This window comes from Callospermophilus lateralis, chromosome 13 (assembly GCF_048772815.1).
Source record: "Callospermophilus lateralis isolate mCalLat2 chromosome 13, mCalLat2.hap1, whole genome shotgun sequence".
Taxonomy (NCBI): domain Eukaryota; kingdom Metazoa; phylum Chordata; class Mammalia; order Rodentia; family Sciuridae; genus Callospermophilus; species Callospermophilus lateralis.
The window spans coordinates 77010754-77024994 of record NC_135317.1 but is presented as its reverse complement, the minus strand read 5'-3'; the positions used below and the strand labels follow the sequence as shown (position 1 = coordinate 77024994).

At 52.9% G+C, this 14241-nt stretch overlaps 1 protein-coding gene across 7 annotated transcripts in view; it reads left to right on the top strand.

The window, feature by feature from the left end:
- Nfasc (neurofascin) overlaps positions 1-14241 on the top strand; it is a 68466-nt gene that overhangs the window by 23635 nt on the left and 30590 nt on the right. For 4 of the 7 annotated variants that reach the window (XM_076832402.1, XM_076832403.1, XM_076832400.1 and 1 more), the window contains 10 exons: positions 761-892; positions 3866-4009; positions 4614-4725; positions 5088-5254; positions 5709-5856; positions 6854-6978; positions 9133-9234; positions 9707-9904; positions 11084-11154; positions 12460-12682. In XM_076832402.1, the coding sequence (XP_076688517.1) occupies positions 761-892; positions 3866-4009; positions 4614-4725; positions 5088-5254; positions 5709-5856; positions 6854-6978; positions 9133-9234; positions 9707-9904; positions 11084-11154; positions 12460-12682 (1422 nt within the window). Of the gene's footprint in view, positions 1-760; positions 893-3865; positions 4010-4613; positions 4726-5087; positions 5255-5708; positions 5857-6853; positions 6979-7856; positions 7902-9132; positions 9235-9706; positions 9905-11083; positions 11155-12459; positions 12683-14241 lie in introns of all 7 variants that reach the window. The other 3 variants (XM_076832399.1, XM_076832398.1, XM_076832397.1) reach the window with 1 other exon arrangement.

Below are 14241 nucleotides of genomic sequence, written 5' to 3'. Positions count from 1 at the left end.
GGAATCAGTTCTCAGCCCCGGGCTGCATGGATGATTGGAATGATGAGATCGGAAGCCAGAGAACAAGACCTTTCTTAGCACACAGTTAGTGGATCTCATGACTCTGGCTTGGCTTCAGCCCCACAAACAGACTAGGAGGTTGTTAGCATGGGGGAGTGAGGAGGATGAAAAGATCTTTGAGAATCTAATGCAAAGATCCTCTTGCTCACAAAAATCCACACATGCCCTCATTCTCAAAATTGTCCAAACAATTGAAAGGGGTGGCCAGCTTCTCAGAACTGCTCTCACCAAAGTGCAGTGCCTGAAAGAACACAAGGCCTTTCCTAAACGGTCTGACTTGGCAACAACAGAAATACAGAGGGACAAACGTAGGGCAGTGGATCGAACCCTTGGGTGCACATCATAAATATGAGTGATCTCTAAAAGCATTGCCACTTGAGCCTCCCCTGAGGAATATGGTCTGGTAGCCTAAAATGAACCCCAGCAACTATTAGGTTGTCCTGATGGGTTTTTAAAAGTTCTCCAGGGATTCTCATGAGAAGTACTATTCTGTGAACTCCTATAGATGAATTGGCTGGTGCAGCCAAGCCCACCACATGCAGGCTAGGCCACACCACTGCAGTCATAGTGCACCTGGGGCAGGTGGTGCAGCCCTGCAGCTGGGCCTCCAGCTCCTGCCTTCCTTCAGGGCGCCCACCTGGTGTCTCCTGCCTGCCCCTGCCGTCTAACTCCCCCTGCCTGTGCCCGCCTTGTCTTCCAGCTGCTCCCTACTGGCTGGATGAACCCAAGAACCTGATCCTGGCTCCTGGCGAGGATGGGAGGCTGGTGTGTCGAGCCAATGGGAACCCCAAGCCCACTGTCCAGTGGATGGTGAACGGGGAACCTTTGCAATGTGAGTAGCAAGTTGGTGCGCGCCCAGTGCTCCTGCCTGGCCTGTCCGAGGTTCCAGAGCCCCCTCCCTGCAGGCCAGCCCGGCTGCTGTAGGAGTGAAGGTTAAAAGTAGCCCATTGGCTGTCCTTGCAGCCTGTCTGGTCGGACATCTGGAGAGGCAAGAAACCTGCCTTATCTGTTTACAAGATTATTTCCCATGTTTAGGGGATTTCATGGGTTTTTCTTAAATTTTTTGCTTTCTACCTCATATCCACTACAGGGTCCCAGTTAGGGTTTGTGAACTACAGCTTCATCTCTGAAGGTTCAGCTGTGAGTGACATCCAGGACATGGAACATAGAGGGGAGTCCAGGAGCCCCTTGTCATTGGTTAATCAAGTCCCACTCTCTGATAAGGGCAAAATAAGAGGCAAGGTATATGAAAATGTGAAAGATTATGTCGGATATGAGGAAGAACTTCCCCCAGTGACAGGAGAGTTACACAGATGCAATTACTGAGTAGGCATAAACTTTGGGAAATTTTAGTCCTACTGAGATGGGTAGAGCAGGAACTCCAGGGCCCCTTCCAGCTGGTCATCTTGGTCATATTTTCACATCATATTCTCTTCAGTTGCTTTTCCTTTTTTGTGTAGGGGGGGGGGAGTACTGGGGATTAAGCTCAGAGGCACTCAACCACTGAGCCACCTCCCCAGCCCTATTTCATGTTATATTGAGAGACAGGGTCTCACTGAGTTGCTTAGCACCTTGCTTTTGCTGAGGCTGGCTTTGAACTCGCAGTCCTCCTGCCTCAGCCTCCCAAGCTGCTGGGATTACAGGCTTACACCACATACCTGGCCAGTTGTTTTTACTTTTTTAAAAATATCCAGTCATTGCTTTCTGTAAGGGGTCAGAAGAAAAGTAAGCAGTGATAGCAACCAGGTGGGGCTGAGAACTCCGAATCTGACTCAGGAGCAACAGCTAAGAGGAGCAGGGGGAGAGGCAGAGGGGACAGGTGGACGGGCGAGCTGAACCCCTGTAGACATTGTGTGTCTGGGCTGGGTGCTGCACCCTCTTATCTCTTTTCATTTCACACATTAAAGGTGAGGAATCAAGGTTCTGGTTGGTGCAGGGAAGGATCCCGGATCGCTAGGCTAGTCGTCGGGGAAGCTGTGGGTTGCCATGAGGCTGCTACCCCTGCACCAGCCTAAGAAGTCTCATTGCCCTGGTCACAAGCAAAGATGGACACAGCCTGACCTCCCTCTCTGTCCTTAAAGCATCTGAGGGCAAGACAGGCAGTGATACTAGGTTCCACAGCACTGTTATATAAATGCAGCCCAAGACTGCCCCCAAAACGTCACCTTTCACCCTCTCCAGGGAGTTCCCAAGAGGAGTGGCTGGGAGGAGAGTTGGCTTCCAGAGAATGGCCTGCAAGGAGGCATTCGTATTCTGGCATGGCCTCCCTTGGTGCCCATTTGCTGAGTGGGGCTGGGACTGGCTCATAAGGATGCTGACCTTGTCTTTATTTACCTTCTGCTGATTCCCCAGCTCTGGGCCCAGACTCGCTGCCTGTGGAGTGGCGCCCCTGGGGCCAGACTCCTGCAGCCTCCTCTGCCTGCTTCCCTTGTAGATCTCAGTGGTCTTGAATGAGCTCATGGATTCTGCAAGCCAAGTCATTGCTCTCTAGTCCAGAAAGCTCTAGTGGTTAAAGATCAGAAAGGTGTCTGGGCAATGCCTGTGATCCCAGCTACTTGGGAGGCTGAGGCAGGAGGATCGAAAGTTCAAAAGTAGCCTGGGCAACTTAGCACGGCCCTATCTCTCTCTCTCTCTCTTTTTTTTTTTAAAGAGAGAGAGAGAAGAGAGAGTTTTGGGGTTTTTTTTAATATTTATTTTTTGGTTTTCGGAGGACACAACATCTTTGTTTGTATGTGGTACTGAGGATCGAACCTGGGCCGCACGCATGTCAGGCGAGCGCGCTACCGCTTGAGCCACATCCCCAGCCCCGGCCCTATCTCATTATATGGAATTTTAAAAGGGGCTGGGGACATAGCTCAGTGCTTACCTAACATGCATAAGATTTTGGGTTTCCCCAGTACCAAAGAGAAAGAGAGAAATGGCCATTATTTACATTCCTAGAAAACTTTCACTTTTAAAGCTGATTTTTATTCTTTTTTTTTTTTTTATCTTATTCTTCTTTAAAGTAGGGGAATGATGGGAGTAATGCTTAGTTCATTTTAGAAGTAAAGGAAATGAGGCCCAGAAACATTTGTTGATTTGCCCAGGCCCCAGAGCCACTATTAACAGGATCAAGACCACAGCTACTCCCCAGCCTCTGCTCTCTGCACCCCAAGCCAGCAGAATGTGGAGAACTGTGGGCAGGAACACACTGTGTCTGGAAGACCTGGGGCCTTTGGCAAACAGAAGGACTTTCAGTTTGCTGATGGGTTTAACTTTGTGCGTGTTTGGAGATGCCCCTGCTTAGGGGATGGGAAGGTGGTAGTTCCTGTCCATTTGTGAATGGCTTTATCCTTTTCAAAACATACCTAAGAATATGTGTGTTGAAATTAAATGATAACAGCAATAATAATAATCAGTACTGCTGGAGCACTGCTTCTTTATACACATATACGTCTCAGCGTACCTTCACAAAAACCCACCAGACAATGTGTTATTTCCATACTGCAGACCAGAAAACTGAACATGAAAGGGTTGGAGTGTGAGTTCTGTTCCCAAAGCTTATATTCTCCAGCACACCTGCCCAGCTGTTATTTGGGTTGAGCAGGGCTATGTATTACCGCTGGATGGATTGAGAAGCCTCTGTAGGAAAGTCAAGGTCACAGGGCTCAGCCATGATGAGGTCAGAAGCCATGTCTTCTTGGTCCCTCCAGGGATCCCTCTTCCATGTCACCCCAGTGATGCTCAGGAATCCTGGACAGAGTCCCAGTGCCCTTGCTCCACCCATTTCCAAATCTCACAAGGAGCATCTCTGTCTTATCTGTAGCGGCACCACCCAACCCAAACCGCGAGGTGGCAGGTGACACCATCATCTTCCGAGACACCCAGATCAGCAGCAGGGCCGTGTACCAGTGCAACACCTCCAACGAGCACGGCTACCTCCTGGCCAACGCCTTCGTCAGTGTGCTGGGTGAGCTGTCCCCACCTCTGCTCACCCACAGTGGAGCTCCCTGGGGCCTGGTCATGTCACGGGGTGCACTTTGTTCTGGAGATCAGCCAGGCTGGGCAGGGTAAGAGGATGAGGGGTGGGGGAAGCGTGCACTCCACAGAGCTGGACAGGAGCAGTTAATTCATCAGAGAAGTCAGCGTTGATCCCCCCCCATTCCCCGGATGAGGGAGGGCGAGTTTGTGAGTTCCCCTTGGGTCCCAGCTGGGACGTGGTTCTGAGAATGTTTGCTGCACCCCTAGCGGGAAGAGGGCAGTGGAAATGGGGAGCTTCCAGGTGCCTCGGGGCTGCAGAAGGGCAGCTGCAGATCCTACTGAATAACTCAGGGAAACTTCGCAGAAACTGGTCAAGCTGTAGGGTCGACAGTGTGGCAGGTGTATTAGCTTACTCCCTCCTCACCTAACCCTTAGAGGCTTCTAGGAGCCTCTAGAAGGAGGAGATGTTGATAGAGGAAAGTGTCATGGGTTCCTCGAAAGCTGCTGTAAGGAGGAGGCACGTAGAGATGGGACCAAGGAAGGAGTGGAAGAGTGGGACTCCACACCCAAGATCGGTTCTCTGGGAATTTCAGATGTCCCACCTCGGATGCTGTCACCCCGGAACCAGTTCATTAGAGTTATTCTTTACAACCGGACACGACTGGACTGCCCGTTCTTTGGGTCTCCCATTCCCACACTGCGATGGTAAGTCTCAGGAGACCTCTGCAGCAGAGGTCATCTCTCTCACCTTTCTGAGTCCCCTCCAGCCCATACTAGGTATTCAGCAAGACCTGGGAAACTTAAAGGGTCAAAGCTGGGAGGAACATGGCAGGTCATCTGGTCTGGGTCAACCCACTTCTTTTATAGAGAAGGAGCCCAAGGCCCAGAGAGGGGCCGAGAGTTTCCAGGGCTGCCAGGCAATGGGAAGCAGACCCTGCAAGGCTTTGGGCCCAGGCTCCTAGCCTGGGGCTCCCTCCGCTGCCACCGCCATCTCTCCCAGCTGGTGGCTGCCCTGCTCCCCCGGCCGGTCCCTTCTCAGATGCTCTGTTCCGCTGCTCTGTTGTGAGGTTTAAGAATGGGCAAGGAAGCAACCTGGATGGTGGCAATTACCATGTCTATGAGAATGGCAGTCTGGAAATTAAGATGATCCGCAAAGAGGACCAAGGCATCTACACCTGTGTGGCCACCAACATCCTGGGCAAAGCGGAAAACCAAGTCCGCCTGGAGGTCAAAGGTAAAGAGTTAGTAGGGAGGGGTTTGGAGTGAGGAGGAAAAGCTGTGCTCACGGTTACCCACATGTGGTGTTTCAGCCCAAGCGGGCTCCTCAGCGCACCTCTGCACACCCTCTCCTGGGCTTCCAGCTGACCCGGGCGCTGACAACTGAGTGGGCTTACTTCAGCCTGGTCCAAGGGGCATGGGGACAGGAAGCCTGCTCTTCACACCAGCTCTCTGCGACCACCAGAAATTACATCTGTGTTCTTGAGTCAGAAGGAAAGGATTTGCGGGATTATTCTCTGTTTGATTGCCCACACTGGACCCCCCTCCTCCTTTCTTACAAGTGCATACTATTCCCACCACCTTCAGTGGCCCGATCCGAGGCCTCAAGGTCAGGCATGCCACACTTGTGTCCACATGGGGGTGGTGGGCCGAGGACTGGCCAACAGTGAGCACCCTGGACATCTCCACAGATCCCACCAGGATCTACCGGATGCCCGAGGACCAGGTTGCCAAGAGGGGCACCACGGTACAGCTGGAGTGTCGCGTGAAGCACGACCCCTCCCTGAAGCTCACCGTCTCCTGGCTGAAGGATGATGAGCCGCTCTATATTGGAAACAGGTTTCTGTTCCTCCCTTCTCTCCTCCTGCTCTTATATTATAAGATTATAATTATAGTTAGAAGGGCATTTTGTCTTCACTTGCTAATGTTATGCTTGTCACCAAGGAGCTACTAGGAGGGGGAGATGGCCTTGGTGACTCCCTGTCCTTGGGGGAGACCCCTCCCCCACACCCTTCTTTCTCTCCCATTGGCTCCCTGCTGCTCTCTCCTCTTTTCTCTCCCTTCCCCCTTCTTCATTTCTTCTCTCCCTCACTCCTTTTCCTTCTCCTTTCCCCCCTCCCTGTCTTGTCTCTTCTGAATCCCAGCCTCTAACCTTTCAGCCCTGTTTGCAGTGCTCCTGTTCTCCAGTAGAGGGCAGCATTGGCCCCAGCCCACTATGTCCATTGCAATAAGTGGCAGGATTTTTTTGATTTGTTTTGTTTGGGTGTGTTTTTTTCCTTTTGTGGGGACAGTGGGGTACCAGGGGTTGAGCTCAGGGGCTGATCGACCACTGAGTCACATTCCCAGCCCTATTTTGTATTTTATTTAGAGACAGGGTCAGCGGATGCCAACAGCTTTACAATCCTGTCTTGCTCTGGGCACCCCCTCCCTTGGCAGGGGACAGTTCAGAGGAGCAGGGTGGTGGGGAGAGGCCTCTGGGAGCCTGGGTGCAAAGGAAACAAAGCTCCAAGAAGAGGAGGTCACCTATGGGTGTTCAGGGGACTACTACCACCCTGATGTGGGAGGGCTGTGCAGTACAGGGACGCACAGAGACAGGCCAGGTGTGGACTAGGAGGGCAGTGGACAGAGCTCAGTAGCTCCACCCACATCCTCTCCCCCTTTGTGGAATGCCATGAGTGGGCCCGTGACTCTGAGACCTTGCCTCTCACAGTGCATGGAGGCAGAGCCCCACAGCCCTGGCTGTGCCCCCGGTCTTCCTTCCTCCTTATACCCTGCAGCAGGGAGAGAGCAGTGGCAGTGCCCGGCGCCCACCCCTGCTCTCCTTGGTACCTTGCAGGATGAAGAAGGAAGACGACTCGCTGACCATCTTTGGCGTGGCAGAGCGGGACCAGGGCAGTTACACGTGCGTCGCCAGCACAGAGCTGGACCAAGATCTGGCCAAGGCCTACCTCACTGTGCTGGGTAAATGCTGCCACCTGCACCAGCACTGATGTCCCCTCCTCCCTGCTCCCCAGCAGCCAGAGAAGCAGGGGGCCCCAGCAGTTCTGTGGGTGACACCTTTGGTCGGCGTGGCAATGTCTCACCTTCTGGTCTCAGATTGAGGAAGCTGCTACCTTGGGAACAACCTGTGATGGACAGTTTGGATACTAATTCCCCTGAACCCCAATGGCAGGGTGCTGGGGTGACAGAAGTGCAGAGGGGGCTTCTTCTCATGACCCTGGTCACCTCTTACAGCTAACATCACATCACTAAGTGCATTAAAATGACCCAGCTATACAGCCACACTGGGTTTTGTGTTTGCCCTTTAGTAACCTCTGCTAGCCTTCCCCACCCCCATGCTGTTCCTGGTTTTCGGTGGCATTTCAGAGCATGCTACACACTCAGCAAGGTGATGCCATCTCTTCCTATCCTTGTGGGTCCGACTGGACAGTAAATACTAAATCATCGTAAACCAAGGGCAAGTGGCCTCTCTCATCCAGGGAAGTAGATCTCTGCTGGCCCTCATCACCTCTGACCTCTTTTTTGGAGTCCCACCATAATCAGGGTGTATTCCTGTCCCACAGTGGAGGAGCACCTTTGCTGGTGGTGGTGGGTGCCGGAACATTGATGGGACTGGGGCGGGAAGGAAGCACAGGCTCCACCCCCAGCCATGGACGACCCGCAATTGACCTCAGGGAGAGTCGGGGGGCGGGGAGCCTCCATGACAGGGATGGGGAAACCATGCCTGAACACCTCAGCCAGGGGCAGCTGGTCACGCCTCTGCTGCCCATGCCCATCCTTCCAGAACACCCTTAACCCTGATAACCTGCTAACCTGAATAACCTGTCTTACCGTTGCAGCTGATCAGGCCACTCCAACTAACCGTTTGGCTGCCCTGCCCAAAGGTAATTCTTACTAATCAGGGGCCCTCACCAGTGCCCCTTCTAGGCCCCTCCAGAGTGGAGTCTGGGAAGCAGAGGGTGCCACAGGAAAGGATGGCTGCTGGGGATCCTGGCCCTCCACACGTGGCCTCCATTCCGTGTCCACGTCCCCCTGCCTCCATTATCCGCTATCCAGCCCCGCCCTGGGATCCTTGGCCAGCTGAGCTCAGAAGCTCTCGGCTGCCACTTTCCCCTTTTCTCTTACCTCTGGCCACCCTCACCTCTCCTTCAGGGTGGCTCGCCCTCCCCCAGCTTGGTCTCAGAAGTGTTTAAAGTCGGAAAACCCACTGCTGCCCGTGGGCCCGTCATTTTGTAAGCTCTCCCACACCTGCTACTGTATATCCACTCACAATCTGGACCCATCTGTGCACATACATTAATGAGGGCACATGTGACACACCTTCCAGCTTCTTCCTATAACCAGCCAAAATATGGCAATAGCTGGCTCAGGGAGCCAAGATGGCAGGGTTGGGGGGATCTTGCCTGTTCCTCACCAGTCGGTGGTTCCCACCAGTCGCTGGATGGCTTTATCCCCATGCAAGATGGTGCTCATCCCACTAAAGCAATCCCAGGGAGAGTGAGCCCCAGGAGGTGCTGCCCACATCCTGTCTGGAAGCCTTTGGGGCTCCTCTGTCCCACATGTTATCACTGAAACTTCTAGACCAGGTTTCCATCGCCTCCCTGCCAGTCCTCTTTCTTTGTGTCCTCCCCACTTCCCTAACCTCTCTGCCCTGCCCAGCTCACCCCTCCTGGGCTCTGGTCCCCTCTGAGCCCTGGCACACAGAGCAGAGGGTAATTATTGTGATAAAAAGAGACAGAACCCTGCACTTCCTCATCAACCTTCCTAAATGTGGCCGCGGCTGGGTGAAAGGACAGCTTTCTCCATGAATGCCTGCAGAAACAGGATGGGTTGGTCCTAGTTCTCTCTGTGCCCTGCATGAGCCTTTTTATTTCCTTGCTCATATCCTTTGATGTTGGGGGGGGGGTAGAATTTGAAATCTCCTCTTTGTTCTTCTTTGGTCCCCGGAGGAAATAGGATGGTCCCCATGCTGGCCCTCCAGGGTTGGGGAATTGGATCCCATTGGTTGCAGAGACCCTAAGTCCATCAGGGACCTGTCCAGGGCCGGGACCCCCACAAGGAGGGGCTGGCTGTCACTCAGGAGGCCTGCATGGTTTCTTCTTGTTCTGCTGCCAGGACGGCCAGACCGACCCCGGGACCTGGAGCTTACTGACCTGGCCGAGAGGAGTGTGAGGCTGACCTGGATCCCAGGGGATGATAACAACAGTCCCATCACAGGTCAGCCCAGGGCCCTGCGCTCCAAAGCCACAAAAGAGAACCAGTGCCAGGTGCAGCAGAGCATGCCTGTCATTCCAGCTACTTGGGAGACCAGGGCAGGAGGATCCCAAGTTTGAGGCCAGATTGGGCAATTTAGCAAGACCACATCTCAAAATAAGGGGCTGGGAGTGTAGCTCTGTGGTAGAGTGCTGGCCTAGCATGTGTGAGGCCTTAGGTTCAGACCCTAGCACCTCACCAAAAGAAAAGAGGGCTGGTAACAGCCTTGAACCAAGAGGTTCCCTGGTGTCTGGTCCCACCTCTGCCCACTTGGCGTGGGCCCTGGCTCCCTTCCATGACCTGGGAAGGATTCTCCATGTACCACTGTCCACCTGGGAGAGGATAGGGATTAATGGAAGGCAGGAAAGAGGTGTTTTTAAAGCAGGACATTGGTGACTCAGCTCCTGAAACAGCTGTGTCCTCCCTGCCTACTCAGACTACGTCATCCAGTTTGAAGAGGACCAGTTCCAACCAGGGGTCTGGCATGACCATTCCAAGTTCCCAGGCAGTGTCAACTCAGCTATCCTCCAACTGTCCCCATATGTCAACTACCAGTTCCGGGTCATCGCTGTGAACGAGGTTGGGAGCAGCCACCCCAGCCTCCCATCCGAGCGCTACCGAACCAGTGGAGCACGTGAGTACTTGAGGGCTCCCCAAGACGACCCAGGGCCCGGTGCTCTCAGTACAAACTGAGTTTCCCCAGTTCCCAGCCCCGTGAACTTGGGTGACTTTTTTGCTTCAAGGATTGACAAACTTTCTCTATAAAGACCAGAAAGTAACTGTTATAGGCTTTGGGGGCCTGCAGTTTCAACTCATCGACTCTGCCACTGTAGCATAAAAACAGCCATTGACAATACATATTGAACAAACATGGCTGTGTTCCAAAAACAAAATTTTATTTACAAAAACAGGCAGATTACTTGACCTCTCCAAGGCTCAGCTTCCTCATCTGTGAAACAGAATAATAATGATAACACCTGCCTCCTGGGGCTATGGTGAGGCCTTCATTAGAAAATGCACATGAGGTCAGGCACGCCTGGAACCCCAACCGCTCAGGAGGCTGAGGCAGGAGGATTGTGAGTCCAAAGCCAGCTTCAAGAGGCCCTAAGCAGCTCATTGAGACCCTGTCTCTAAATAAAATATAAAAAAGGTTTGGGGATGTGGCTCAGTGGTTAAGCTACTGATCCCCAGTACCCCCAGAAAATAGAAAAGGCATGTCATGTGCTTCCTGTGACACCTGGCGTGTTGTAAGCACACAGTGAATATTAACTGCTCCTTTTATTATTAATATTAGTGATTCTTGATCATCCACTCACAATGCAAGAGCTATGGCAAAGATGTGCAGCACAAATATATAACCCACTGTTAGATCCGATTTCTTTTCCTAATGCACTTGGGTAATGTTCAGATTTCTGAAATCTCACTGGCTCATAGAGGTTGGAGATGCTCCCCCCAAAATGTTAAATGCTGGGGATAAAGCAATCTGGTGTGAAACATATTTAGTGGATAATCCATGAACAGGATAATCCGCATTGAATTGGCTTATTGACCACCCGCAGTATGGAAAGCCTTATGCTAATTGCAGTCTGATAAGGGATTAAATTTAAAAGAAATAGCTCTGCTTTAGGAGTTTAAGCCTTAGCTAGGAAGCCATATCATACACGAGAAAAAGACAGAGTGAGTTCAGTGTATACAGAGGCTGAGAAAAGCCGGGATAAAGAAGGGACCAGTAGGGTGGGAGAGAGGTGGGTGGCTTTCTGAGCCCTGGTGAGGCAACAAGTTAGACGTGAACTTTGTGTCTGTTTGGTTTTAGCTCCTGAGTCCAACCCCAGTGATGTAAAGGGAGAAGGAACCAGAAAGAACAACATGGAAATCACGTGGACAGTAAGAACCTCTCCCAACCCCACCCCCCGGTCCTTGATGGGCCAGCTCACCCGGCCATGTGCACCTGGCAGCCCCTTCTCCATCCCCCTGAGACCAGAGTGTGGTTCAGAAGACAGAGCCGGTGTTGGCAGCCACTCTTCTCTGAGAAACCAAGCTTCTCTCTGAGTCGAGCATCCAGAAACCAAACAGGACAAGTGTCTGGGAGCAAGATTTCAAAGCTGAGTCAGGAGCAGAGGTGACCAGTCCAGGAAAAATCACAGAGAATGCCAGCAAGATCAAATGGGTTTCTTTTGAAGAAGGAGGGACTCGAGTTAGACTGTAGGAAAGATCTAGATGAAACCTCAGCACCGAGCTCTGATGTGTTCTGAGTCCTGGCCATGGGTGGAGGTGCAGGGGAGACCAGCATCTGAGGTGCGATGTGTTAAGCCCTCTTCTAGCCTCAGAGTGGGCTAGGTAACTCCAGAGACTCCCCCTCCCCAGCTTAGGATGGTCAAGTACTATCTTTATCTTGACCCACTGACTGCATTTTCAAACCCCAAATCGGGATATGTGATCTCAAAATGATTTTTTTTTAAAACGGCTTCCCAGTTTGAGGGGGGGAAAAGATGTAGCTGCTGAAACATGAGCATCTCTGAGCTGCTGCCCCCTGCAATGCAAATAGGATGTCCCTGCGCTGGGAATGGTGATCCTCCCTGCCTCCCTGAGGGCTCCTCTCCAGCAGCAGCAGCTCTAGGCTGGACCCAGGTTCAGGACTCCTGGGCCTCCTGCTCTGCATGGCGGGCTCTGGGAACCAGATTCCTGCACCAGGTCCTTAGAGAATAAAGAAAGGGTGCCACCCATGTTTAAAGAACCCTTATCTGTTGGGAAGGTCAGGATGGGCACCTGGACTTGGTGGAACTAATGTCAGTTTTGTAATTTCAGGTTCATCAACAGGGGACAGGCACGGTTAAACCCCCGTGTCCCTTTCTCACTCTGGAGATCCTGTTTCTGTCCATCTTTTGTATTCTTGCTGCTTTCCGTCCTAGGATGACTTCTGTTGATAATAAAGCTCTCACTCCCTTTGTACCTTGCAAATGTGGTGACTCTCAGAGTCAGAGTGACTGAGTCTCAGGGAAGGGTTTTGTCATAGACATTCAACATGCTGCAGAATCTCTAGGACTCCTGTCTTTGGGGGAGCTCTGGCGGGGAGGGGTGTGCTCTCTCCTAACCCAGATCGGCCAGGAAGGGTGCTTGGCATAGGAGGGGACCAGGCTCCTCACCTGCACCCTCTCCACCCTGCCCACCCATCTTTCTCTCCCTGTACAGCCCATGAATGCCACCTCTGCCTTTGGCCCCAACCTGCGCTACATTGTCAAGTGGCGGCGGAGAGAGACTCGAGAGACCTGGAACAACGTCACAGTGTGGGGCTCTCGCTATGTGGTGGGGCAGACCCCTGTCTATGTGCCCTATGAGATCCGGGTCCAGGCTGAAAATGACTTTGGGAAGGCCCCCGAGCCGGACACCGTCATCGGGTACTCCGGAGAAGATTGTGAGTACCTGCCCCCTCTCCTCTCCCCAGCAGGACCCTCCCGGACCAGCCCCCTTGAGGCCAGGAACCTTGAGGTGGGTTGTGGGAGGGCAGCTGGTTCCCAGGAAGTAGAAAAACCCTGCAGTGGCCCAGATCATGCAGGCACCCAATGACATCAGGAGTGGAAATACCACCATCGAACGCGAGTTGGGATTACCTCCTGTCCTCACTTATTCCAGCTCTCACATTTTACGAATGAGAAAGCTGAGGCCCTCAAGAGAGAGCCAGCAGTATGTGATAGCAAATGTCAGGCTTCAAAATCGAACCCAGGTCTCCAAATCACCAGCCATGCTGCCTTGCAGACATGCCATGGAAAGACTTGAGGACTATCCCAAAGAACTAGAGTGAACACCTCTGAGGAGGCAGGCCAAGGGCCAGATTCTCCCCACAGGCAGGGCAGGCCTTGAGGGATGGGAAGTCTACAAACCTGAATGTTTCCGATCAGCCAGCTGCCAGCATTCCCAGGGCTGCTCCCAGCTCTTGGAATTGTGCATAAAAGAGAGTTCTTTGGAGTTGGTGCTGGGTAAATCCAGATTCTAGACAGGTATGAAGAAGCTTGGTGCCTCTCTGGACACAGCACATCAGTCCTGCAGCTCCCAAGCAAAGCAGAGGATCAGTGGAGTCTCCTCCAGGCTCATGCTGCACAGTTTGGTCAGTGTCGGATCTGAGCGCATGGAGGTGGAATGGGGTGAGCAGGAGGGAGGGAGGAAGGACAGTCCTGAGGAAGTGGACCCAGCAGGAGTGGTGCTAGGCCCAGCGTAGGGCCAGTGGTCCTCCAGCAGTGCAGTGGAGAGAAGTGAGGGCTGAGCCCTAGGGACATAATGGATCAGACCCACCGGAGATGAGCAGAGGGTGGCAGACACTTCCAGACAGGAGTCCAGTGGGGACTGCTGCTTGGTAAGTGTGAACTGGGCAGCTGAACTGGGCTTCGTAGACCACCACAGGGTTTCCACTGTGTTGTCTGCACTAGGGCTTGTGCTCTGGCAGATTAGAGGGGGCGGGACAGACTTCCTTGTGTAGCAGAGAATAGAGGCAAAGGAGTGGTCCTGCCTTTCCAAGAGGCTGCAGGATCAGACTCCCTTCCCGACTGAGGTGAGGTCACCTCCAGTCTGTGGCAACATTTCTTCCTGGTAGAAAACAGATGCACACCCCAAAGGAACTACTGATTATGTGGGTCAGGATTAGGGGCCAACAGCAAGGTATGTGAACCTCCTTGAAGACTAGCAACATCAGGAAGCCATTTTGCCACTCTGAGCCTTGATGGCACAGGGGATGAAGGAGTCACCATGACTCTCAAGGACCCCACCCTCAGGAGCTTGGGTACAAGAGCACAGTGCTGCAAATCTGCAGCCCAGCAAAGAGGAAGCCACCCTCCCTTTCCTCCTGCTCTGGGACCTCCTGTTGGCACCTCCTATTGGCCAGACTCATCCAGAAGCCCAAGAACAAGGAGCTCAGCTGATATGCTCCAGAAGCATGGCCTCCCAGGCCCCGGAGCAGGTGGGGGAAGGTGGAGAATGGAA